This window comes from Patagioenas fasciata, chromosome 20, assembly GCF_037038585.1.
Source record: "Patagioenas fasciata isolate bPatFas1 chromosome 20, bPatFas1.hap1, whole genome shotgun sequence".
NCBI classification, from domain to species: Eukaryota; Metazoa; Chordata; class Aves; order Columbiformes; family Columbidae; genus Patagioenas; species Patagioenas fasciata.
Genome location: NC_092539.1, coordinates 6,739,346 through 6,765,634, shown reverse-complemented (window position 1 = coordinate 6,765,634; position 26,289 = coordinate 6,739,346). Strand labels below are relative to the sequence as shown.

At 51.3% G+C, this 26,289-nt stretch overlaps 1 protein-coding gene across 5 annotated transcripts; it reads left to right on the top strand.

Annotated features, from left to right (window-relative positions):
* Positions 1-101: 101 nt before the first annotated feature.
* Positions 102-24,891, top strand: SH3GLB2 (SH3 domain containing GRB2 like, endophilin B2). 5 transcript variants are annotated; one of them, XM_065853789.2, is made up of 12 exons: positions 102-457; positions 7,865-8,006; positions 8,347-8,475; positions 9,676-9,809; positions 10,274-10,366; positions 14,051-14,113; positions 18,169-18,192; positions 20,907-20,996; positions 21,489-21,589; positions 22,068-22,082; positions 22,682-22,943; positions 23,471-24,891. In XM_065853789.2, exons 1-12 carry the CDS (start codon positions 395-397, stop codon positions 23,576-23,578), a joined length of 1,224 nt encoding a protein of 407 aa, XP_065709861.1. In that variant the 5' UTR covers positions 102-394; the 3' UTR covers positions 23,579-24,891. The 5 variants fall into 5 exon arrangements, with proteins under 5 accessions (XP_065709861.1, XP_065709864.1, XP_065709865.1 ...); XM_065853792.2 differs by lacking the exon at positions 14,051-14,113; XM_065853790.2 differs by lacking the exon at positions 22,068-22,082 and having other exon boundaries at positions 104-457.
* Positions 24,892-26,289: the final 1,398 nt, after the last annotated feature.

Genomic DNA, 26,289 nt, shown 5'->3' with positions numbered 1-26,289 from the left:
TTCCCAGGGCTGGCTCGACGATGCGGCAGCGAGGGGAAGGGGCGGGAGGGCGGTGCGAGCGCCCATTCGATGGCAGCTGACAGCTCCCCCCGGCGCGGCTGCCCCGCTTAAAGGGGCCGCGCCCGCTACCGGCGACCCCGCCGCCCAACGCGCTTCCCGGGGCGGCCGGACCCCCGCAGGCTGCCGCTACGACTCGGTGCTCCCCTCCCGCCACGGCACCGCCCGGCCGGCTGGCTCGCCGCCGGGAGGCCCCGCCGGTGACCAGACAGCCCTTTTAAGACACCGCGGGGGGGTGGTTCGGGGAGGGCACCGGTCGGCGCTATAAAGGGCGGGCGCACGGCGGCCGCGGTGACAGCGGGGGCGCGGCACGGCGGAGGAGCCTCGCGGCGCCACCATGGACTTCAACGTGAAGAAGCTGGCGTCGGACGCGGGGGTGTTCTTCTCCCGCGCCATGCAGGTGAGCGGGGCGGGCAGGGCCGCAGCGCGTCACCATGGCAACCGCGCCCGCCTGAAGGCCTCGGGCCTGCCCGGCCCCCGGGCCTTCCCCCACTGCTTCCCTCCCTCCCTTCGCACGGAGGGTCCTGCGCCGCACCCGCGGATCCAGGCCACAGCGGAGCCCTGGGGCTTCTTTTCCCCCGTTGGGTTTTTTTGGGGGCTGCTTGGCTGAGTCGCAGCCCCGGGAGCGGCCACCTCGGAGCTCTGGGTCCTGCTGGGTGACCCCGAGCAGCAACTGAGCTAAGCAGTGGTGTTGCGCTGAGACTGACAAAGGTTATTAAGGAAAACGGCTCCAAAGATGCTTCTGATCTGTTGATTGTGGCAAGGTAGTGGATGAATGTGGAGTTGTTGTTCTTAAAGAAAAGCTTGTCTTGTAATCAGCTGTGCCCAGACCCATGGGGGACCATTCCCTCTTGCCAGGGAGATGTGACAGAGGTGGCTTTGCCACCGGGCTGCAGCCTGGGGAGGTCGGGCAGCAGTAGCTCCCAGACCCTGACAAAACACAGTGCTGGTAAAGCGATGAGGAGGAGCTGCTGAGACTGAGCAGTAGTGTCTGGGTGGGCTAAGGTGGCATCAAGACCACAAACCTGAGATCAGGGGATGCAGTGACCCCCTGGAGCTGCGGAGTGAAGAAACAGGGCTGCCCATGAGGTGCAAAGTGCAGCAGGTGGGGAGATGTGGCTGCTGGGTCTGTCCACTTCTTGGGCATAATAACCAAAAAACTGCCCTTGGTTGGGCAGGAGAGAAACAAGTGAGAGTTGGTTGGGATCCTCCCTGAGAAGTGAAGTCACCAGCTGGTGACTCTGGGACTGGGCTTCTTGTTCTACCTGTTGTGTGGGGGTTGGTAAACAAACAGAGCAGTGCCGTCTCGTTCCAGACCTTCTGTGCAGTGGAGTAATTCTGGCTCTTTTAGGAACTGGTCTCCTGTAAACAGATATCACCTCCTGTAACAGTGCCAATGAGTCATATGTTATGAAAAAGAGAGATATTAACTACAGGTGCAAAATAAGGAGCAGATGGAAAGCTTAAAGATGCTGTTCTCATGCAAATGACCTTGGTAGCAGAAGAAAGGAAGAAATGCTGTAAAGAAATCTTATGTTTAGAAGCCTTATTGTAAGTGGTTTTTAGCTTCAAGGCGTAGGAAGGAGACAGGCATGGGAACAGTGTCTGCACACAGCAATTCTAGAGCAAGGAGGCGTTTATAAATAGTGGCTTCTGCCTGCTACACCTACTCCACATAATCTCATATGTGAGTATTCATATGACTAATTACAGTAGTAATTTCTTGAAACAAAATGGGCACTAGTACTTGTGGACAGCATGCAGATGTTTGCGTAAGGAGGGGAGACTGGAAGGAAACGGATCGCTGAAGCTGAACACTTTCTGAAATGTAATTGGGGGGGGATTAGGCATTATTTGGGCTGTTGCCATAGAGTCCTGCTGCTGGTGTGAGTGAATGGATCCCCACCAAGAGCCAGAAATGACAGCTGAGATCTACTCTTGGCAATGAGAATTGGGTTTGTAGCACTCTCTAGCACAGCACATCTTCCAAGAAGGGAATAAGACCTGCCTAGAATAAGCTCCGTTTTCTATAGCATTGGAGATGCTTTCTTTGGCTCCGGGCATTTAACAAAGCGATGTTTTACTGGAACTGCAGCGACTGGGAGATAAATGGACTGGCCATTATGTGCTGTACCACTCAGACAACATTAGCTATTGGTGTCTGGCTGAGATGTCTGGCCAACACATGAGAGCTCAACTCCAACTGGAAGAAGGGCTATAGCACTGCTCAGGGAGGGTGAAGGAGGTAGAACATGGTCAAGCCACCACTTCTGGGGTGGTTTCCTGAGGTTTGGGGCAGGAGCAGTCCTGGTTTGAAATCTCTCAAATATAACCTAGTGTAGGTGCTGACTGAAGGATTTTGGACTAGGCTTGACCTTAATCATGACCAAAAAAAAAACCTCAATAAACTGCTCTCTTCTTTATATGGCTTTTCTTAGTTCAGGCACTGGTTAGCAGGACTCCTACCTGAGGAGAAGTGAGGCAGCTTGAAGGGCTCATGTGCTCCTGGGTGAGCAATCCTGTACTGATCTGCACCAGGACAGAGGTGGCCATGACAAAGATGCTGTACAAACAGTAACTATCTTACCAGGCTTGTGTATGCTTCTCCCTGACCAAGCAGTGCCCTGTGGCCTTCATGGCATCTCTGTTCTTTGGAAAAACAAAACAGGTAGTAGGAGTGGATGAAGTAGAGGAGTGCTGGTCAGCACTGCTGCCTTTGGAGAACAAGCTTCCTGGCTTGGGCAGCTGCAAGAATAAAGAGCTTTTGTAGGATTTAGCATCACACTGGAGGATGTGCTGCATTGACACTTGCACCACCAGGCACAGCTGTGGAGTAAGCGTCTTCAGAGGGGCTGCAGCCCCTGACAGTGCTGGCACCTGCAGACAAACTCCAAACAGGTAATGCTCTGCATCTTCACTGAAGAAGAATAATGCCCTTCCCCTTGATCAGCTGCGCCTTCGAGTTTCCAATAAGTGGGTTTGATCCCAAATCTCTGCAGAGGAAGCTCTGCTGGTGGCTCCAGCTTCCCTACAGAACTGGCGTCTCTCTTTCCAAAGGTAACACATTGGATGTCTCTGTTCTAGACAGGCTGCAAGCCAGGCTCTCTTAGGGATGTCTGGAAATAATTGTAGATGTCTGTCTTTTGTCAGTTCTGATCTAAACTGTCTGTGGATGAAATTGGCCAAGCGTGAGTACAGCTTTTGGGTGCTTATCCCACTGCTAATGGAATTACTACTAGCAGCTAGAGGTTGACTTAATCTTGAAACTCCTGAAGAGAGAGAGACTCCCACATCTCTCTGAACTCTGCTGATAGAAGAGACTTTTCCCCTCTGCTTGCTGACCTTGCTGGGGTTGATAGCTTGGTTGCTGGACACCTAAAAAGTAAAGAGAACAGAGGTGACTTAAAAGTGTTTTGAAGGCTAAAGATATGGGCCAGAGCATGTTTCCATTTGAAACACACCTATGAATCCACAAGGGCAGTATTTTTTTTCCTCTCCTAAATGCCTTGCTCGTGAGTTAACCAAGCTGTCCTGTTAATGGCTTCCTTCTGTCCTCTAGCACAGTTTCACTTGGCTCACAGCCTCGCTTTCCTGACTCCTGGTGACCAAATATTTGAAGCATATTCTGCATCCGGCCCAGAGCTGTTGAAATTCAGGTGGTTTTTAGATAATGAGTGACTATGGCTTCTCTCCTAATGTGACCTTTCAAAAGCTGGGAGGTAGATTTGCCTGTACTGATTTTGTTGTACCTCCGATCATCAAAAGAGCAAATGTTACCATAGTCTGGGCATTATGAGCTTCAGAAAATCCAACAGCTCGAATCTACTGGCAGATACAGGAGACTACTCCTGGTTTAAGATCCTAGTTTTATCTTTGATTTAAGGTGAAAAGTCATAAGTAATGTCAAGCTGAAAAAACTGTGGACCCTGCAAGTGGTGCAAGGGCCTGAGCTCTGCCACCAGATCATCCTCAAGGGGTTTGAAGCTTCCCTCTCAGAGCCCACGGCATCCAGGTCTGGGCTGCTGGATGGAGGGATGGAAAAAAATCACTCAAGCCTGGAAGAGACACAAGTCAACTCGTGGTGCATTGTGCAAAACAGCTGTGGCATTGGCATAACTCAACAGGAACACTGGGATTTTATTCCGCTTGCTTTGAAGGGGAGAAAGGTGCTAATGCTTTCAGCAAAGAAAACAACATGTGCTATTTTAAAACCCAACCTTGGTGGCCTTAAATCTCCAGAGCTGTAGGCACAGACTCTGATATTGTAGCTGCAGCACAGAGGGTCCCATTCAGCTCTATTTGCTCACCCTCCTGACATCCCAGTAGCATCTCTACCAAATCACTTGGGGAAAGCATTTTTCGCCAAACAGGCAGTTGCCCAAACTGCAGTCCGGCAGGTTCTTGCTTCTTTTGGGCTTGTCACCCAAGTGCTGCTCTCCCAACTGGCCAGCCTGCTTGTCCACATGGGCCCTGATAATGCATCTGGCATTCCTGCTGGCCAGCCAAGCCTCCCTGCCTGAATTATTGATGCCCTGGAATGCAGCACGACTCTCCTCTTCCTGGAGAGCGAGAGTGGCACTTGACAAAAGGCTGCCCTGCATTATTAATCACCTCCTCAGGTTCCCTGCGCAGAGACGGGACCGGTGCTCAGCTGGGTCAGCTGTGGGGATGCTGCCTGCAGGGCAGGATCCGCGGAGCCTCTCAGCATCGCGACCTGGCACGTGATCCCGGGATGCAGACCCTGGAATTGGTGCAGGGCAGGACTGCTGGCCCAGCCACCAGGTTCTAGAAAACAAAAGGGAGTAGTTCTGCTGCAGCAGGATGGAGGAGCTCAGAGTTCTCGCCAGGCATTGCAATAGCAAGTGCTGTGGCTGCCCTGACCTCTCCCAGCTGGAAATGCACCAGGTCTGTAGGTCAACTTGATGCAACCAAGTTAAGGCTCCAGTTTGTGGCAGTCTGGAGTATTTGGTGCTGCAAAAGACCCCAATGCCTCTAGTCCAGGAGCAGCAAGACACGAAATAATTTTAATCTGTCTTTTTGCAGTTGGGGGGCATGAGTATATGATCAGTTTGTCTGTTCTCTTGCATCTCTTGGCCTCACAGTGAAATCTTTGTTCAATGGGGAGGAAAAATAATGAAATTTCTGTTATAAAAATAAATTCCTAGGAACAGAAATCCTTTGTGGGGCAGTTCTGCCTGAAATGCCTGAATAGCTATATTTCATGAACTGCGGTTGTTTTGTCCCACATTTCACTGCGGATACTGACTTGGGCAGCCGCATAAGAGGGGTCAGCAGCTGAGACCTGTTGCCACCTGAAGGCTCAGATCTCCACTTGCACCACTCATGAGAAAGAACCAGCTCATGGGATAAGGTAGTGTAATTTACCTCTAATCTCCTTCGCTGGCCACGCTTTCATGAGAAGCTTCATTCGATCTCACTGCAAGCTGTTCCTGTGAGAGGTGGTCCTGCACTCCCCTGCACCTGAAGGCGCATTACCAGTAGTGCTGTCAAGTCAGGCAAGCTCTCTGATCCATCTAAAATTCATCTTGGAGGTTAAGTTGAGCTGGATCAGTGACTCCGCATGCACAGACAAGAAGTGTGTTATGGGGGAGGAAAAGAGCACCCTCGGCAGCAACCTGCACTGCAGTGGTACCGACTGCCCCAAAGCTGTGCTTAGGTCTGGACTTTGCAGTGTAGCTGACTGTTGGGCAGGGAGACATGAGGGTAATTAGGTGGAAATGGAGTAACAGCCTCCTGTGCCTTTGCACCCACCTCATGACATTCATGCCCTGCTTTCCAACCCTAAAGCAAGCCTGAATAAGAGCCTGTTTTCTGGCCTGAACCTTTGGAGCCACAGGTTACAGAAAATAGCCACAAAGGACAGTGATGGAGATGCTGCTTGTGAATATTACAAAAGGCCCCAGAGCAGGAGAGATTTGAGAGGGCAGCAGCGCTGTGGAGATGCTGGAGGGCTTCAGCAGTTATCTGACTGCAGCAATGCTGTAAGAACCCGACAAGAAACTGGGTTTAAGACTGCTCCCGGGCAGATGCTGGTGCAGGATGTGTCTAAACTGCAGGGAGAAGAGCTAGAATTGAAAGTGAGATCTCAAAAGGCTGTCTGGAAAAGGGGGGTGAGGGAGACTCTCATACTTGCATCAAGGAGTCTTGGCTTGTTTAAGAAAGCTCTTAAACAGACGACTCAAACTGGTGCCAAATACCTGGGAAGCCCCAGTTTGCTGCATGGCCGTGACTCAGCCCAGCCTGGCAGCGCCTGGAAACAGCCCTGGGCTTCCAACAGCGACAGAGGGAGAGAGGCTCAGCCGCTCATGCATGGCTGATCGTTGTGTTTGTCCCCAAAGACCATCACAGACCTTGGGTACAAAGCAATGCAAACACTCATCTTTAATCTGCTTTTAACTGGTAACCAGGGGCTGCTGGTCCTGAGGAAGAGACTAGTGAAGCGACCCCTGGTCACACATGGCTGCGAGTCCTCTGTCCCCGCGGGGCTGCCGGAGGGAGCGTGACTGTCCCTGAGCTTCGGTACCCGTCACCACCATCAGGCAGAGCGGTTCACTGGCTCCAGCTCAACCTTGCCCAAACAGGTCGCTGTGTAAACATACCTGCAGGGCTTGTATATCTCAGACATCTAGTAACATTTGCACAGGGCTGGTAACAGGACTCCTAAAGCCTATTAACCTGCCTCGCGTGCTGGTTCTGGGTTTGCTCCTTATCTCAATTTGTTCTCAGCATTGTACTGGATGTGAACGCAGCTGGGGCTGCTGGGAAGCCACTGATCTTGCCAGAAAGTGTTTCTGGGGCAGCAGACAGCAGGCCCAGACCCATGAAAAGGGTATCTTGGCCCATCTAGAGCTGAGCTGTGGGACAAGGGAGGAGAAGGTACAAGTGGCAGAATAGACAGGAGCTGCATTTCTCCTAAGGGCTTTAGCCAGGCTTTAATCTCGGCACCTGACTCTACCAGGTATTGTACAGTACCATGTCCTGATAACAGTGGCACCAGAGGCCAACAACAAGGGCTCAAAGGACAACCGCAACCTCCCAAGTGCCACAGCTGTCTAAAGGGGTCTTTTAGTATACTCCAACAAGATGCCGGTTCCATCAAGAGCAGCAAATTGTGCTTAAAAATAAACTAAAGTTGGCCAACTTCATTGAGAGGAGCAAGTGGAAAATGGGGATGGGATGAAAGGGAATGGGCACTCAGAAATCCCCCAAGGAAGCAATGGGGGTGTCCAGGCCACCTGGTGCTGTACCTCCAGACTGACAAATCTTGCTTGTCAGATGTCACTGCCCAGTACGAAAACACTGGAGACTTGCACAGCAAGTGCTGTAGCAAAACCCATGTTGTGTGCATGCTTGTCAGCTAAGAAGAGAACAAAGTGTGACTTGTGAGGTGGATGTGGCATTCCTGATCCTGTTGGGTTTGCTAGAGTTGGTTAGGAGAAGATGAAGGAAGCTGGATGCTACATGAAATACTGCAATCTATGCGCACTTAAATTTGATTCCTCACAACTACAGTATTTTTGCATCAGACCTTTTTAAAAGCTGCTTATTCTGGACCACCTCTCAAACATAGGCTCTGTTTTTAGCTCAGTGCTTTTTTCCACCCTTGGGCAAATTTTTGTCCTTTTCCCCTGAAAGATGCCTGGGAACAAAGAATGACACCTTGAAGGCTTTTTAGCTCCACTCCAAGATAAATGCATGAGACAGAATAAGCCTTAGTGTCTCTTAATAGCACACTATAATTTTGTTTTAATACAACAGACCTAACGACTACTGCTCCTTCTTGCAGTTTACTGAAGAAAAGTTGGGCCAGGCTGAGAAGACCGAATTAGACGCCCACTTTGAAAACCTTCTGGCCAGGGCAGACTGCACAAAGAACTGGACAGAGAAGATCTTGCGTCAGACTGAGGTTCTGCTGCAGCCAAACCCTAGTAAGTCCAGCTTCTAATGTTCGAAGGAGAAATATCACTTGCAGCTCAAACAATGTTAAAAGACGTACCCTCTGGCAGACAGCCCTGTTGCACTGAGTTTGTGGGGGTTGGAAGAAACCTGTCTTTGTGGGGCCTCTCTTTCCTTCCACTGCGTAGCTGAAAGATGGCTGGCTGCTGCCTCCCCGAGCCTGGCAGCATTCCTGAGGGCTGGGATATGGTTGGAAGGGAGGTGACACCTACCCAGTGCATGGTTGAGGAGCGCCTGGGGTGTGCCACCATGAATGCCAGCTCCAGGGGCCCCTCCTTCATCCTGTAACCACCCGTGACATCCTCCTTCCAGGTGCCAGAGTAGAAGAATTCCTATACGAGAAGCTTGACCGGAAGGTGCCTTCCCGGGTCACCAACGGGGAGCTGCTGGCACAGTACATGACAGAAGCAGCTAATGACTTTGGGTCAGGAACACCTTATGGTAAGTAAGCCTGGCTAATTAAAACCCCCTCAGAATCCATCCCTTCCTAAGAGGGGATCCCCACTACTATTTTGGGTTAAAATTTTTGCAGTGCGCCTCTTGAAGGGGGCAGGGTGTCCTGCTCCCCCCATGGCAACCTGCCTATTAGTGTGTCCAAGGTGATGCAAGAGAAGGGTCTTCCCTAGCACAATTCTGGAGCAGGAAGGCAATTCTTACTGCACAGCAAAACATGCTCTGTGCTGTGGGGAAAAGGGGCCGGGGTCTCCCTATTCCTAAAACAGTCCTCAAGTCCAGCAGAGCTAGAGAAGAAACAAAGACACACAGACCCAGGGTAGTTCATGGAACTGGTTACAGGACACAGAAACTATTTCTGCTATTTCTGTGTCTTTCTAAACTAGCCTGAACAGGGAGTTGCTGTGCATGGCTTTAGCTTTGTGCAGTTTTAGTCTAAGGTGATGTCTAACTGCACAGGCTTTCTCTAAACTGGAGAACCATCCTTTGACTGTGTCTTGCAGATGGAGGGTGAAAATCTTTCTCCAGCAGAAAGAGAACAGAAAAACAGAGTTGGGAAGGTTGGTGCTTGGCTACAAGCCTCAACAGGCCCCTTCCTGACCACACAGAGCATCCTTCTGCTCCTAAATCCTAACAGTTGCCCCTTCCTGGGGGAATTTTGGACTTCTTTAAGCAGCAGACCTGCACAGAAAGCACAGCCTTAACTTCCAGCTGCCCTTGCCTCTGCCATGAGCTTTGTACTGCTCTCCAAATCAATAGTTGTTCAATAGTGAGTCCTGCAGAACAGCTGTAACTGCATCTATAGCCAGCACTGCCCAATCAACTCATTTTTTCTGCTCTGGTGCTTTTTAATTTGCTGCTCTGTTCCTGTGCCTCTGTTTTATGAGACAAACAAAAATCATTCTGCGCAAGCAGGTGTAGCAGTAAAAGGACATCAGCGGAGTAAGTGCCTCAGCAGATAGATAAGATCAAAGCTGCACTGGGAGCAACTGAGAAGAAGCCTCAAGCTAAAAGCAGATTGTAGTTAGGAACAAGGCTGATGTGGTATGGGCATGGTCACCTTGGCCAGGCAGGGTACACTGCGCCTTTGTCCCCCAACACTGGAGCCTGGTAACTCTGGGTGAATTGGTTGAAGTCAACACAAGGTTAATTGGTTTCTCCTGGAGTTGAAGACTCCTGTTGTTGCAGGGAAGACCTTGATCAAAGTTGGAGAGACTCAAAGGCGCTTGGGTGCAGCAGAACGGGACTTCATCCACTCCGCCTCCATCAACTTCCTGACCCCGCTGCGCAATTTCCTGGAAGGGGACTGGCGAACCATCTCTGTAAGTACACTGGCAGGGAGGGGGAAGCTTGGTCGTGTCACCAGAGACAAGGAGGGCAGGGACAGAGGGAGACAGTGCTAGAAGAGCACATTTTCCTTCCCTATGAGAAGGGAGGACTCCATACCTTTCCCCTCAAAGGATGCTAGGATAGGGGAATGCCCATCCTAGATCTGCTCAGGGCCACTCTGCAGCAGAGAAGGGTCACCAGCTGATGTGCATGAAGAACGAAACTCCTTTCCCGACTCCTGGAACCTGCAGGCTGCTCTGTTTCCAGCAGGTTAGCATGTGTCCCTGGCAGCCAGGCCCAAAACTCCTGCTAATGACATCAGTGTAGCAACTGCTTCTTTCACACTAGCACTTTTTTGTTAAGGAAATAAGTTTGATTCCTAGATGATACCTCATTCCTTTCCCTCCCCAAGAGCTCCTAAGCAGTCTACTCCCATCCTATTTTCTGTCCCTTCCAGAAAGAGCGGAGGATCCTACAGAACCGCCGCCTGGATCTGGATGCCTGCAAAGCCAGGTTGAAGAAAGCCAAAGCTGCCGAGGCAAAAGCAGCGGTAACTTTTTCCCTCATTCCCCTTGCCTGTCCTACTGGCCCCAGGGATTGGCTCACATGAGCAATGCCACATGCTCTCTGGACAAAAATTAGGCTGCCTGACAATGTCCTGGCTCTGGCAGCCATGGGTAGGGATATTCCATGTCTGGTATGCAAGGGAACTGGGAGCAGGAGCCATATGCCTGTTCCTCGGATGTTCTCCCATGGGGCAGTTGTTGAAACAAATGGTTCTGAACTTCCAAAATCTGCCAATTTCTACTTGACCGAGGTTCCTGTCTCCTGACTGACAGTAGTTGCTGAATGATTTGTGCTAATAACTAAAAGGCTGTGTCTTCTGAGGACTTGCTAAGTTTCCCTGGGGGTCTCAAAGCAAGGCAAGAGAGAGCTGAGCTGGGAAGTGCACAAGGGGAGAGCACACCGGGGCTCTGCAGCAGCCCCAGACTTTCAGATTCATTAGGGTTCTCCAACTCAGTCTTCCCTAGGCAGGAGCGCCAGGAGAGCCTGTGAGAGGTGGCCAGGGTCAGACTGGCTACCAAGACACCCTTCCTTCAGCCTCTCTAGTCACTTAATTAATGGTGCTGTCTAGTTACAGGCTAATCTTGCCCTCTGGCTTTGGCAAATTCATGGCAAGTAAACTAGCAAATCTCCCAGCTTAGAGCAGTGCAGAAGGGACTAGTAAATCAGCCATCAGCAGGTCTAGCAGAGTGCTCAGGCATATGTGGGAAAGCCCCAAATAAACCTTTGGGTGAACAAAAGCGATAGCTGCCCTTTAAAGGTCCCTTCCAAGCCAAGCTATTCTACAATTAAAAGAGCCTTCTCTCATTAGTCAGGTCAGCCAGATCCACCAAAGGTAACTTCAGGGATGGTGCCCCCAGTCTCAGTGGGAAGTGGTGGCCATTGCTTTATCTGAAGCTCAAATCAGAGCAGGAGTTCACTCACCTCCCATGCTTCCTCCCTTTCCACCCTCTTCACCTTGCTTCCTGTGTGAAGTGATCCCAAGGCCTCTCACCTGCACCCAGACACTTGGGTGAGGGACTTCCCTGTAGCCAGAAAAGTTTGTTTTCCCACTGGAACTACCGAGCTGGGCTGCCCCAGGCGGGATGCAGAACCAGTCCAGGCTTTCCAGTGTATTTGCCCCAAGCCACATTTCAGCCCCTCTGCTTCTTTGAAACAGAGATCACACAACAGAAGAACAACCTCATCTGCTGTTGTGGGCACCCATCTCTTACCCAGCTTAGCATAAAGGGGGAGTCCCTGGGCTCTGGGTGCCTCCCTGACTACTAGAGGACAAGGCACAGGTGGAAGCTCCCAGCATGGCGGGGCAGAACTGCTGCCTCTGCCCTAGTTGTGTTAACTCATCGTTAGACCACAGTGTTCCCTGTAACATGTCCGGAGTCCTGTGCCACCCTCCTCCCATCCAACCTGGCCTGCAGTATCGCACCTCTCCCAGCTCACCACTCTCTTGCTGCTCTTCCCCTCTGTGGTGCAAACCTGTGTTCCCACAGCTGCTGTCTTGTGGCTGACCCTCCGAGTGTGCTGCTGCCCAGACCCGTCAGCTGCTCTTCCAGTGTCTGGGCTTGTGCATTTCCCTCGGACTTCGTGCTTTGTCCTTCCCGTTGATGCTGTTTTGTTCACTAACCTTTTTGTTTTGTTTCTTTGTGATTTGCTCAGTGTGAGGGAGATGTGAGTATTGACTGTGCTAACAGTGCTGTGATTTATTTTTTTTTTCCTTTTAACACCTCTCATTGTCTCTTTCCCATTTTAAATGAAAATTCGTATCTCCGTGTCCCATTGGGACTGGCCCTAGAGCATGTATTGAGCGTGGTCAGGGCTGTGGCTGCCTGGGGAAGGTGCCCCCGAAAGACGGGAGCATCTCTCGCTGCCTACAGCCCCTCTGGAGCATGCACTCAGTTCCATCAACGCTGCCTGCAAGCAGTGCTCAAGAGTGGCATGGGCTCCCATCAAAACCCATGCAGACTCCTCCAGCTGCAGGCAGGAGGGGTCAGGTTGGGTGGCAAGTCCCTCTCCTGGAAGGGAGGCAGCCCAGAGACAATGACAGGCAGGTTGATCTAGTTGTGGTGCTGTTCTGTCCTCCAGGCTCCTGGGTTCTGCCCGTTTTCCCCATTACAAGAGCAGAACGGGGAGGGAGGTGGGTCCCTTCTGATCACTGCTTGCAAATACAACTCGTCCATGCATAGGAGTGCAAGAGGAGCTTGCCTCCTTCATCCCATGTGCTGTGACTTGTTTTGGGACTCTCTGGAGACCAGGGAATGGGAGGAGAGGTTTCTTCAGTTGCACTTGATAATTAAAAGCAAAACAAAAAACATAAGAAGCTACTTGTGAAACATCTCCTCTCCCCACAGGGAGGAGTCAAGCCTAGTGGCTGTGCTGGCCTCAAATCTCATTTGTGCATTTTTTTTCCCTATATTCAGATTTGACTTGTAAAAGGAATCACTCCTCCTTATTCCTTCCTCTAGCCATCCCCAAAACTCATAGATGGTTAAAATAAATCTCTTATTGTTGGGATTGCCTGATTGCTCTTCCACACACTGGTCACTCATTCTAGCAGGCTGCTCGGGGCCCAGTGAATCGGGTCAGTGTGTATAAGCAGATCTGTGTGAGCTGCAAAGAGATTAACCTGGGAAAGCAAATGTGGGGCTCGAGAGGATTAATGACATAGCTGGGTTACAGCAGATCGTGTGCCAGCCTTGCACACAGGCCCAAGGCTGACCAGGAGGATGCCTTGGTCCACCACACCAGTGTGATGGTCCTGATGTAAGCTAGGTGGCTGGTTTATCTCTTTGGGTGATGCTACAGCCAAAGACTATCCTAGGAAAGTTAGTCTTAGCTTGGCTGAACAGAGAGACCATGCTATGTGGAGGTTAGTGAGCCCACACCTGTGTGGGGGTGGACTGGGTCATTCCCAATGAGGAAAACCTCCAGAATGCTTGAGTCTTCCAGCCCCAGGGCAGAGGTTTAGCTATGGAGAAGGTGACTTGGAGGTTTGGTGACCTCTGGGCTGAAAACTCGCGCGCTACCTTTGGCAACAGCAAGGCTTTGGACCAGATCTGTTTTGGCTAAGTCATGCTCCTTACTGAGAATAGCAGATCTGAGTCTGTTAGGAGGAAACGTGCCCAGAGGCTTGGTGAGAGTAAGAACAAATAGACGTGTTTCTTTAAAAGGCACTGTGGAAAGGATGCTCTGGTGCTAGTGAACACAGCCACTTTGAGGACAAGGCCCCGTACAGGGACACATCTAGGATTTTAGGTGGAAAGCAAGGAGAAAGAAGGTCCTGCCCGCTGGACCAAGCCAACATGAGCACCCTGCTGGCTGCCAGGGAATGGGAAATGTTTGAGATTGTGCCATCTCATCTCCACTCCAACTGGCCACTGTGTGAGCAGATAGCTGTAAGTACAGGCAGAGTTTCTAACAGTAGAAACATCTGCTGTTCAGGTACCAGGTGTGACTGCATGAGCCAGTCCACCGCCTCTTGCACAAGCCTGGCTTCCACACACCACCACCCAGACTGCTGGGAGACCTCCCTCCTGCCATCCCATACGAATTTGAACCAAGCTCCCAGCACAAACAGGAAAAAAACACCAGTCCCTTCTTCCATCCATTGCCCAACTGACTCCTATTGACTCCTCTGCGTGACTTGTACATGAAACTCTATTCCCCTCACTAGGCTGTGCCTGACTTTCAGGAGACTAGACCTCGTAATTACATTCTCTCCGCCAGCGCATCTGCGGTAAGATTGCCTCCCCCTAGATGTTGCCTCTCCAACCTCTTCCTGCCCCTCTCTTCACCCGACTTATACTCGGACCTAGTGCTCTGCTGTTTTCAACATTTTAATGTGACATGGGCTGCCCAGGGTTCCTCTGGCTCAACCTGAAGGATGCAGATCACCCTGTGAGGATGCACGGTCAGGGTCTGGCACTTCTCCTGCTTGGTTTGCTTTCCAGTTTCTCTGCCAATCCTTTTTCCACGTTTCTAGTGGGAATCTTTTGGCTTTTATTGCTAGTAAAGCAATTGAAAGGAAAAAACCTCAAAGGTTAGCCTTTCTGGCTGGTTCCAGCTGTACGCTGGCCGTGTCACATGCGTGACTGCCTGATCAGTACAGTGGTGTCAGTGCTCAGAGGATTTGTAGCTGGTCAAGAGAAGCAAAGGTAGAGGAATCTGCCACCCATCATGTCTGTAATGCAGGAGGCTGAGAGCGCAGGCTTGTTTATTCTGCAAATAGAGGTGAATGTTTTCCCTTTCATCTCAGGGCCTGTCTGGTGGCTGTTATGCAGTCAGATGCATTGGGGGTGGGTGAAGAGCCCGTTGCATCTCTACTCTGTTGCACTGAGTGGCTGTGGTCAAGCAATTGACTTTCTGTGCTGTGTTCATGGCTCCCCATTGCACAATGTCACATTTCTCGTTAAAATGTTGAAAACTGGTCATCTTGCTTCCTAGATAGCATTCAAAACAACACTGATGCCTGTTAATAGAATAATGTGAGAGTGGAAGGGTTGGGGAGGGGGATCTATAGATATGCCCAGCCTCCTAGCAAACAAAAACCATCAATGAAACAAGGTGGATTTGGTTAACAGGTAACCCATCCCATTTGTGGAGAAAGAGGTATGTGAGAGCTGATAGCATCAGTGTTAGTTCTCAGGGGGATCTGTCCTGACCTTCTTGGAGAGTGATGCTGGGATCAGAAATAGCTTTGTACCAAAGCTAGACTATTTCCATAGATAACCAGCTTGGTGACAAGGATGCTTAGGGAGAAGCTGATGCTGGTGATGATGTAGCAATTGCTCAGTTCCACCTCCCCTAATGCAGCTGTGAACCTGTGGCTCTGGCTTCTCCCTTGGAAGGGTCTGTTCCAAGGACAGCACAAGTATTGCAATAATGGACTAAGACTGAGCACTAAGAGAATTAGAGGAGAGAAGCTGGACTTTGCCTTCCTCAGGTTAGACCAGGCTATCGTTATTCCCCAAGGCTTTCCAAAGCAGACCTGGAGACAAGCGTTTGTGTAACAGGTATTAGCATGTCAGCGTGCCCAGATGCTCAGTCCAACAGGTCATCACCAAACCAGGGCTCTCGGTGAGCAGCCAGCATGGACCTCGATCACTCCATCATGTTTGATGGTTACACAGGGGGCATCCCAGCAGAAGTGCCTGTAGCAAACCCGCAGGCCTGGCCAGCAGTGATCCTCCTGGCTGCCAAAACTACTTCACAGGTTGCAGTTGGTGGCTGAAGTGCCACCTGAAGTCCGGCTGCACTTGACTCACTTGAATAACAATTGATACTTTTAATTAGCAAAACACAGGCTAAGCCCAGACTGCTGTGTGCAGGCAGAACCAGTTTGTAACAAGCTCTCTGATCCCAGCATCCACCCCGAGGGGTCAGGCACTGCAGCCAGGTAGGAGCTCTTCATGCTGTTGCTCTGCTTTTCTTCCAGGCCAGAGTCCTTCTGCTACTTTAGCCTTAGCGTGCGCTGACAGCACAGGGCAGGGGTTGCTGCTCACCTTGCTGCTGGGCTCTGCTCCCTTTGGGGGGAGGGATTGCTCATGCCCAGGTAACAACTTTGTCTTACAGGTGAGCAAACAGGTCAGCTCTCTCCTGGACCCTATGCCCTCAGCAGGGCTCTGATTTGGATTCTAAATTTATGTTGGTTTTTTGGAGACACGGATAACATGGTGCTTTTATTTTTTCCCCTTCCATAACAGGAAGGCTTAGCTGGAATTAGATCCACCTGGAGAGAAGCACCTCCCTTGTTTTGTATGAGTTGGAGGCTAAGGAGCCATTTCTCCTCTCTCCCACACTGACCTTTTGTTTTTGTGTAAGAAGGTGTACGTGGGCTGTGTAAACCTAAATATCCCTTTCTCCCAGATCCTGCCACTTGCCTTCTGCTTACTCCTAGGAATGATTCCAAGAAAAACACCCTGAGTACCTTCAAGAGGGTTCCTCTGGCTTGAGCTGGGGTGGAAGAAGAGAGGGGCAGATCATGGGCTTCTGTCTGAAACGCTTCTGACTAGGGCCATGTAGTGCCTGAGCCCAGGGACAGGCCTGGGCAAAGCTGCCCTGCCCCAGAGCACCACAGGGTCAGAGTTGGAGATTGCACAGCAAGGCCAACAGAAGAGAAACAAATTTGTCTATTAATTGAGAACTGCAATGATTAAATAAGCCTGAAATGGCTTAAGTACTGTCTACAGCATCTAAGTAGGAAGAGTGAAAGCTTCCCATTGCCTCTACAGTAAACCTTGCTCCAAAAACATGAGTCTTGTGCCAGAGCAGCAGCTCAGGCTGGGACCTGCTTCTCAGCTGCCTACAAGGCGCTTCCCACCATCCAGAACCATTTTCCAGAACAGAAGCTCTTAGACCAAGAAGGAAAAGGACCTCATGTTCCCACACATGGCTGAAATTGCCCAGGCCTTAACAGAACCTTTTCCTCACCTGCAGTAGCAAATGAAGGTCAGAAAAACTACTCAGCCCCAGCACACTGAGCATAGCACAGGGACAGCCTATGACTGTAAGAGGACCAGCTACAATAACTCCACACAAATGAGAAAAGATGCCAATCAGGCTACATACTATGGAACAGGAACTGAGCCACAGGACAAAAGTTAACAGGCAGCAAGCCAAGGAGCTGCTGTAACACCTTCCTGCTCCAGCTCTTCACCAGGTGCTCCTCATATTGCCTGGTGAAGTTGTCTCTGCAGCTGGGGCTACCACAGCCCATGTGAGCAAACCTCAATGAGGTTCAGCTGGGAGACCCCAGGTCTAAACAGAGCATGTTGTCCTGTGACTTGGCAGCATACGGCACAGAGCCCTCGGGTGCCCGCGGTGTTGATTCAGCCATGCTGTAGTGAACTTCCCTGATCTGCAAAGGTGACATCGGAGGGTGAAGCTGAAGGTCTCAGAGGCCGTCTGTCCTGTGACCCCACTGGTGTGGGGTGTTGCCACAAGGATGGTGTGCTCCAGTCGATTCAGGGCGATTTCTCTTCATGTTGCCAGGGCTGCAGGAGTAATTTCTGCTGAGGAAAGGCCAAGCTGAGAACCTCTGGGAAGGATCAATGTGTTTTTCTACCTCTCCTCTCCCTTTCCCATTGCTCTGCGTGACTTCTGTTGTCCATTGTTTCATGTCCTGGAGCCAGATCCCAGCAGCAGCTGGCAGTTGTGCTGCCCCAGACGTGCCCCCGGGGGTGAGGGCAGCAGGAAGGAGCCGTGTGATGTTTTCCTGGCTCAAAGGCAACATCCAGCCTTCTGTCTTTCCCTTTGTGCCTGTTGGTAGCTCAGGCTGGGTCATGGTCCCACTAACTTGAGCTCTCTAGACCAGTGGGTGAGGAGCTCTGGCCTCTGTGTGCCTTGAGCTCATAGCAGCTTCCTAGGCCCTGTTTGTGGGCTCAAACAGCTCACCTGCCTCTCCACAACCCTAAAACAAGGGCTGACCTTCAACACCAGCCTCTGCAGGCTGCAGCAGAGTGACCCTCATTGTTCAGAGGACTCAGCTGCTTAATCTGTTTCGTCCTGGAGCCCACTGAGTGCAGTTTTACCAGCCCTGGCAGGGAGCAGAGCGGGAGTGCTGCCGGCTCTGCTGGCATGGACTTGCTCTCCCATTGCGAAACTGAGCTCAAGGGCGCAAAAATGAGGGGAAGGGACATGGATCTGGCAGCTGCTGCTGGGTGAAGGGCGAGCTTGTCCCCTGAGCTGCCCCGCTGTGTCCACGGAGCGTCCTTGCCCATTGCTGTTAACGCAGAGTGCTTCTCGACGTCTCCAACACTGATCTCCTTTCCTGTTGCTCTGTGGCCCCTACAGCTTTGGAGCGACGAGGTGGAAAAAGTAAGTACCCAGCTGAAATTGTACTCAAACCTTTTTGGGGTGGGGGGATGCTGCGGATTCCTTCCTGCTCCACATGTGCAGGGGGGGATCGGTGGGACGTTGCTGTTGTCAGCTCCTCATCCCGCAGCTCTGCGGTTCAGTGCGACTCTGCCAGCGGCTTGGGAAGAGCTTGCCCCGTGGGCCAGCTGGCTGTACCCAGTGTGCGTGGGTTCAGCTGTACATGATAAAAACCAGCTCTGAGAGCCCTGCGCTGGTGTCATAGGAGCAGAGGTGACGCGCTGGGATGTGATTCAGCTCTGCTCCTGTGGCAAAGGCCCTGCCTGCTCCTGTTTTGCATGTGCTGTGTGTTAGCCTCTAGTAGCCCCTCGCCTGTTTCTGGGGTCTGAGCAGGAGCTCTGGGCAGAGCTGGAGCCAGGACAGAGGGGTTCCCCGTGACCAGCCCCAGCAGCTGGAGGGAACAGCCCTCTCAGGAGGGCAGGGTGGGAAGTTTGGAGTCTTTTACAGAGGTGACTCTGTCTGGGTGAGTTGTACTTACCCTTCTGAGTGGATCCGTGGTGGCAAAGTCCCAGATTTCGTTTATTTTCTGTGTTGCCCAAGACGAGCACAACTTGTCCATGAAGATGGATGGAGGGCTGCTAGTGGACTGGAGACCAGGGTGAGCTCTGTGTGGGCTCCAGCATGGTGTGGAGCTTCCAGAGACGCCTCCTGGGATCCTGTCTGCCTCGAACACCCCCGGCAGACATTAGCCTGAAGCCTGAACTGCAAGGTGGCGGAATGGCACGTTCCTGCATGCTGTGCATGATAGCGACCTCTGACTGCCTTCCTCAAAATGCATTAGCAGAGCAGACTGGCTGTTTCTGAACCAGCTCATCCCTCAAACAAACAAGCTGACTGCAGTCAGCATGCACGGCTCTATTCCTCTATCTTTACTCTATCCTGGTTGGATAGACCAAGGTATGTCAGTCAGCTTCAAAGTTCTTCATGTCTTGGAGAAGCACAAGACTGGAAGGGACCTGCCAGGTCACAGTCTGTGCTGGTTTTGTGGGAAACTACGTCCTGTGGCTGCTCAGAGCTCACAGGGAGAGGCAATGGGGCAAATCCCAGGCAGTGCCAAACGCAGCTGGGTCTGCCTGTCACACGTTTCAAATGGCTCTGCTGTCACTGAGGTCTCTCTGCAGCTCACTAGAGCAAGAATCTCTTCGTGCTCCGTGAGGCATCGCAGTGGTATTTCCTATTACATTCCACTTTTCCTTTAGATAATCCCTTTCAGACAGAGGATGCAAGAAAATAGATCGGTTGTCGCTTAAAATAGATAAATCTGATTAAAAGACAGTCAAAGCATTGCTTTGTTCTGGCCTCGCTGCACAACAGTCCTGGTCATGCTGTCAGCAGATGAGGAGGCTGGGGTGACCCTGCTTGGAAACACCAGCAATGTGGCCTCTGCTTTGAGAGGCCAGAATCCTGTCTGGATTCGCTCTCTGGGGTCAATTCCAGACAGATTGCTCCTGTGCCAGAATAATCGGAGCATTTCCAAAGCAGCAGCAGGAGAACGGCAGAACTGGTGCTGTGCAGGAGCTGCTGCGCCAAGGCGGGCACCCCGATTGCTGCACCCTCCTGGAGGAGGGGACGCGGAACCACGCTCCTCTCCTTCCAGCAAGCTGTAGCCCAGTGAACATCACTCTGAGAGGCAACTGGCATGTTCCGCTGCGTGTTAAGGAGTAATGCACATAAGAGAGAGCAAACGTGCTGCTTGTCACCCCCTTGCCCAGCAGCGCGAAGGGGAGAGCAGGGACCGGAGCTCCTGGCTGCTCCGACTCTTCAGGAGCTCTTCTCTTTGCAAGGACCCACCTGGGGACCCTGGTACTGCCCAACCACCCTGGTGTAAATGCGCTGTTTGCTGGTGGAGATGTTCTGTTGGTTTGGTAAACGAGGCCTCCAGTATCAGCCTGTCTTTGAATCCCCATTGCTGAGTTCCTCCTGGCTCAAAATAAGTTATAAGCTTCCAAGGAGGGCCTTGGGTAGAAGTTTGACTGGGTTGTTCATCTCCATTGCGGAGAGATGTAGCTGAGTAACAGCAATTTGGTAGGTGCTCTGTGGCCTCAGCTTTTGTTCTGTGATGATAAAAGGATACTGGCAAAAGTTGTACTTCTGGAGAGGAACTTGGGGAGATTGTCGCCTTCCAATACCTATAGGCTTGGAGAGGCACCTAACAGAGCTGTATTTTGCAGCAGACTCAGCCGTGCTGACCACAGGCACTGCCCTGTTTCCAGTGTTCCCTTTGCAGAGGACAGATGCTGATGAGCAGCATCGGCTGCTCAGTTCTGAGTCCTGCAACAGGCAATAGAGGGAGAGGTGCTGGCATGGGACTGGCTTTCCACACAGCTCAGGATTAGCAAAGCCTTTCCATCTTCATGTTCTGGTCTTGCGGGAGCAGGAGCTTCTGAGCTTGATGCATCAGTCTTGAGCTGCCATTCCATGAGCTGCAGTGATCCAGTGTAGGATCAAGCAGGACTCAAGTTGAAATACAGCCAGAAGTCTCTGGGATCCTCACCCTGAGTGTGTGGTCCCGGGTGCACGCGGATCCCGCTGAGCCAGCAGCACACGTGTCAGTGCCAGAAGGGGCTGGTGGAGGAGGTGGGTGCTGCCTCTCCCTGGAAGAGGCAGAGCAGGGTCCTCTCCTGGTGCTGTCTCCAACACCCTGTCCTGTCTTGCAGGCAGAACACGAGCTGAGGCTCACGCAGACCGAGTTCGATCGCCAGGCCGAGGTGACACGTCTCCTGCTGGAGGGGATCAGCAGCACGCATGTGAGTCTTCCTTGGTAACGGGGGTGACAGGGACAACAGAGACTCTTGGCTCCTTTCTTGAGGAATGCCAGCAGGGTGCTGGAGGCCTGCACTGGACACAGAGGTAGAAGAGGTCATCAACTTGGAGGCTACAGCAACCTCCTCATAAAACATGGAATGTTCAAGTAAAAACATAGTGAAGCGTGGGCAGGCAGTGCCACCGTGCCTGCAGTCCTCAAAATGCTTCCGAGCCAAAAGGTCCTTGTTCTTCCCTCACTAGAGCTGTGGACGAGCCACATGGGCATGGCCAGAGTGCCAGGAGCAGCCTCCTCTCTGAGATCACCCTTGGGCCTATGCAAATTAACAAATCAGTGTAGTCAAACCAACCAAATAACTCTTAAGTACTGGCCTGCACAAGCCTGCCTTTCATGGGGTAGGTCATGGCTGCAGGGAGAGGGTTCCTGTGCCTGGCACCCAAACTCACAGACCGGCCTATGGTCCTTCTCCCTCCAGGTGAATCATCTCCGCTGTCTCCACGAGTTTGTGGAGTCTCAGACCAACTACTATGCTCAGTGTTACCAATACATGCTTGACCTGCAGAAGCAACTGGGCAGGTGAGATAAGATGCTGCTTTTACTTCTCTAAGGGTTACTCACCTGGTTGCCCCTGGCTTGGGCCTCCTTCCCCATCCTATGTCATCATGTCGCATAGTTTTAAAGCCCCTTCCAAACTCCAGCAGAGCTTCTTTGCTTACGGAATGGTGACCAGTCCTGGTGGTGGTGCGTTTAGAGCGGGCTTTGCCATGGGATTCATCAGGGGCTTATCCATTCATCTCAAAGCATGAGAGCTGAGAGAGTTCCTCCAAATTTGTTAAATCATATGGGAGACAAATTCCCGTTGCCAGGCAGCAATCCTGAGCGTGCCGTGCTGCAGCAGTAGCTAATTCGGCGCTGCCGGCCACTCGTCCCGCGGGTGCGGGCAGGGCTGTTTGTGTGTCACCTGTCACAGCAGCGCGGTGGCCTGACCCCAGAGGGGCTGTTGCTTCTGCATGATCACTCACTGCTCCTGTTCCCTTCTTTTCCATGCTTGCAGCTCCAAAGGAGAAATGTAAGTAACATGTTTTTGCTCTCAGAACTCTCAAACTCCGGAGTCTCTGCAGACTCACTACGAAGGCCAGAGCTGCACTCCCTGAGTGTGTATGTGGGGTATTTACAGATAAACGAGAGTGAGCTCCATTACTGTCTCTATCTGTAGAGCTCAGCAAGCCTGGGAGCCTCCAGTCTTGGCATCCAGTTTAACAGCAACAACGACTGTCCCTTTCTGAAGAACTAGCAGACTAAACAGGTACCACAGACCAGGTGAGAGCAGGGCAAGGACACAGCACATCCAGTAAAGCAGCTGCAGAGCCCAGAACAGCGCCTGCCCAGACCCTGATCTAGGGCCACGCTTCCCTCTCATGCTCTGCGGATCAGGTGCCAGCCCTGGAACGGGACACAGGGATCAAAGCCAGCAGACGAGTGTTACCTGTCACAGTCTCAGCACCCAAGAACTGAGTGCATTTCCCCACCCGAAGGGCAGTGTAGGTGTTACAGCCGTTAGCTGGAACTCCTGAGCAGTGTAACTACTGAAAGAACAAGCTTGCTTGGTTCCTTGTATTAGAGCCTTACTGAACTCTGCTTTTCTGTTTTTTTTCCCTCCTGTGTAAGATTTTCAGGCACATTCGTAGGCAACGCAGAATCCACATCTCCTCCCCCAGCCACCGCCTCTCCTCCAGCTGTTGCTGCCACGCTCCCTGCTGTGCCTACAATTCCAGTTGTGCCCACGATTGTTGGGGTGCCTAATTCCGTGGCAGAGAGTGTCCTGAACCCCAATGAAGTCAAACCTCCCGCCAGTGGGACGCGGAAGGCCCGAGTCCTCTATGATTATGAAGCAGCTGACAGCACCGAGCTGGCACTCCTTGCAGATGAGGTTGGTAGCTTTTCTTTGCTTAGTATTGCATGCTCAGCAAGGTCTTGGTTACTTTTCCTGCCCCTAAACCCCCTGTTTTATGGAACTGCTAACAGAGATTTTTCCTTGACACTGGTACCTGTTTACTGCAGTGAGCTTTTGCTCATGGCCATTTGCCGTTTCAGAATATCACCCCAATAACTCTCCTTTTCTGGCTGGGGGCCTGGTCTAATCATGGTGAGAAAAATGGAAGTTCAGCAACCTGCAAACTCTTTTGTTGACTAGACTGAACATTTGCATTCAGAAGGGATGACATGGCAATATCATGCCACCCTGTATGCAAAAATAACCTTAAGTCAATTTGGAGAATGAAAAGGCAACAGGGACAGCAGTGGGCAGATTTCTGTAGATGTTTTATTAAAGCTGCAGATGGCTCCAGGGAAAGGGCACAAAGGTTCTCGCTAAATGAGCTCAGGAATTGTTGTTCTTTCAGTTCTTGGCTGTCTGTGCAGAGTAGGGTCCTGGCTAACGCCGTCTTCTCTCCCCAGATGATCACTGTGTACAGCCTGCCAGGCATGGATCCCGACTGGCTCATCGGGGAAAGAGGGAACCAGAAAGGGAAAGTTCCTGTCACTTACTTGGAACTGTTAAGTTAAATGTTTCCAGGAAGAAGAATGTACAAGTAGAACGCACCCCTCATCTCCTGGCACTTCTAACGCGGATTTCTTCATCCGAGACCATTGCTCTCTTCAGGGTTGACACTCCATTGCTAATACGGTAATTGTGGAAAAGTGGTAAAACTGTTACTGGAAGGTTTTGGGAAAGGGCTGATGGCACCCGAGACCGAATTCATTACCTACCAGTGCAGCCTGCTTTGAGGTATGTCTTGATGGCACAAGGTTCCTTGATTATTTTTCCTACCTTCCCGTTGTCTTGTTTCTCGCAGTGGCTCTCCAGGGTCAGCGAGCTGCCTCCCTCAGCGGCTGCTCACCGAGTTTATCTTACATCCCCTCGTGTCTGGTGTGAGTTAGTGCCTGTCTGCCCCTCCCGTCCTCCCTCTCCTTCAGCAGAATTGCCCAAGTCAAACCATCAAGCGTTTGGAACCCTCTGATGTGTTCCAGCTCTTAAGGCAAGGAAGCTGAATTTCAGAATTAAGAGCCTGGTAAGCCCACTCATCTTGCTCACCTGTGGGAGAACAGTAAGGCAAGGCTCGAGAAGAGCCACGCTTTCTATCATGGTGCCTGATGGCTTCAACCTATTAATAGGTTGGGAGGGAATTTCTTTGTGAAGATCAGCCTAATAATATAGAGTCTGTATGTCGAAAATCAAACCTCAGTGCAAGGGACCATGCATCTTGCTTGCATTTCTCTGAGAAACTGCTCTTGGACTGCAAAGAGTTTACAAGCCTTTTTACAAGCTTTGCTCCCTGTGTTAATTGTCCAGGCTTTTATTTCGGTGTGTCTGTTCCAGGCATGGTTGAGCCTGACTTTATTTTCACCCTAGATGACAGATTTACCTAACGCTTCCCCTCCCCTCCCGGCAGTGAACAGCTTTGGTGCATCCCCCTACAGTGAGGGACGGTCCCGCTTGCTGGTACCTCCAACAACGAGCCTGTTCTGATCAATCCAGGCTGCCCTTGGTGTACATGGTGGTTTAGCTCGAAAGGAGCACTCAGGCCTATACGCTTTTTAATCCCATAATGAGCTTTTTAGCCAGAGCTCACCTGCAGGACTCCTGCTGCTGTAACTAGTTTTCCACTCGAGCTGGATGGAAGAGAACCTCACCTGCACCAAGCTCTGGGTTCACTCCTTCCCCTCGGTATGTCACAACTAACTTTGCTTGTTTATTGATCTTTTGCACTTTCCCCAATGGTATCGTGACCACTCTAATGTAACAGGGCACCGAGCACCTGTGGTATGTAGGGCTCGTGGTTTTCAGCACTTATTTGCCAATAAATGAACTGCCTGACCTGCTGCCTCAGTGTTGTGTGTGGGCTCAGGGGCCGCAGCGCTGGCTCAGGTGGGCGCTGTGTCCTCCTCTTGTCCCAGTCTTGTTGTAAAAGCAAATTAAAGCTGCTCATCCTGCCTGTTCCAACTGAAACTTAAGGTCGTTAATGTCTTGCAGTTCCCGGTACATCCTGGTTGTTCTACAGATTCGGGAACTCCAAGAAACAACAGCTCCTCCTTAACCTGAAGCAGAAATAGAGCAGCAGTCTGACTGTAGCTGCTGAGGGACTGGAAATGCTCTTCTAGATCTAATGGACTTTGTTGTTGTTATGGAAACTAGATCTGCTGCTGATCTAAAATCCTAACGCCTTGTCCCGAGCGCCCGGCTTGGGGAGGACGCTTGGGAAAAGCAGCTGTTGAAATGCTCCATAGTGCAGTGATAGCGCTCAGTTTGTCTGGTTCAATGACAGGGAATGGGGAAATCACATCACGCTGTTTTTGTTACCATTGCCATGATTATCACTGCCACAGTTCTACCCCAGCCTATTTCCCTGCCAGTACCTGTACCTTTCCCTCAGGCCAGTGATGTCCCTGTTATTCCTCTCCCTGGTGCATTAAAGAAAGAACAGCTTTAGCAACAACAGCAGCAGCTTAATGATGCAGAAAATGGTGTCTCTTCCCTCAGAAGAGCGGCAAGGAGTTCTGTTCCTGGCAGCAGCACTCCCTTCGCTCTGCGTTAGAGAGCAACACGCAGAAACATCTAGTGCTGCTTCTCACAGGCTCTTCACACAACGATCACAGTCTCATGCTGCTTATTTCCAGATGTCCCTTAGCGAGGGCTGTTCTGTGTCGCTCTGGTCAAGGTACAATCAAATCTCAGATGTTGTGCTCTAAGGCGAAGCTGTAGCTCTAAAACACAAGTGTAGCCAACAGCATCCACTCTTCTTTGCTATCTGGCACCAAGGACTCCTGCCCAGCACCATAAACTCTCACTCTAGTGCTTGAGCACTAAAGTGTTGTTACTTCTCCCTAAATTCTCACTCTGTCTGTTCTTTTTGAGCACTAATAAAGCGATTAGCACATTCCCTGGAGCTTCAAAAGCTGTAACAGAAGGAAAGGCACCTACCAGAGCTATCAAAGAACAGCCCTGACTGCAACTGCTGAGCTGTACCCGCCTGTTTGCCACCTTCTCTGCAGTTCTTCACCTTCAAACCTCCGTGTTCACACCCGGGGTTCCCTGCGGCAGAACGTGTTCACCGTTACAGGACCAGGCTTGGGACCGTCACCCCACATCCTCCTGTCAGAGCAGCTCACCTCAGCTTTGGGAAGGTAATCAAACCCCTCTCCCGTCTACTTTAAGATCACTTTGCTCCAGCCAGCGAGTTCAGATCTCTCCAAAGCCTTCAGGGCAAGTAAAAGTA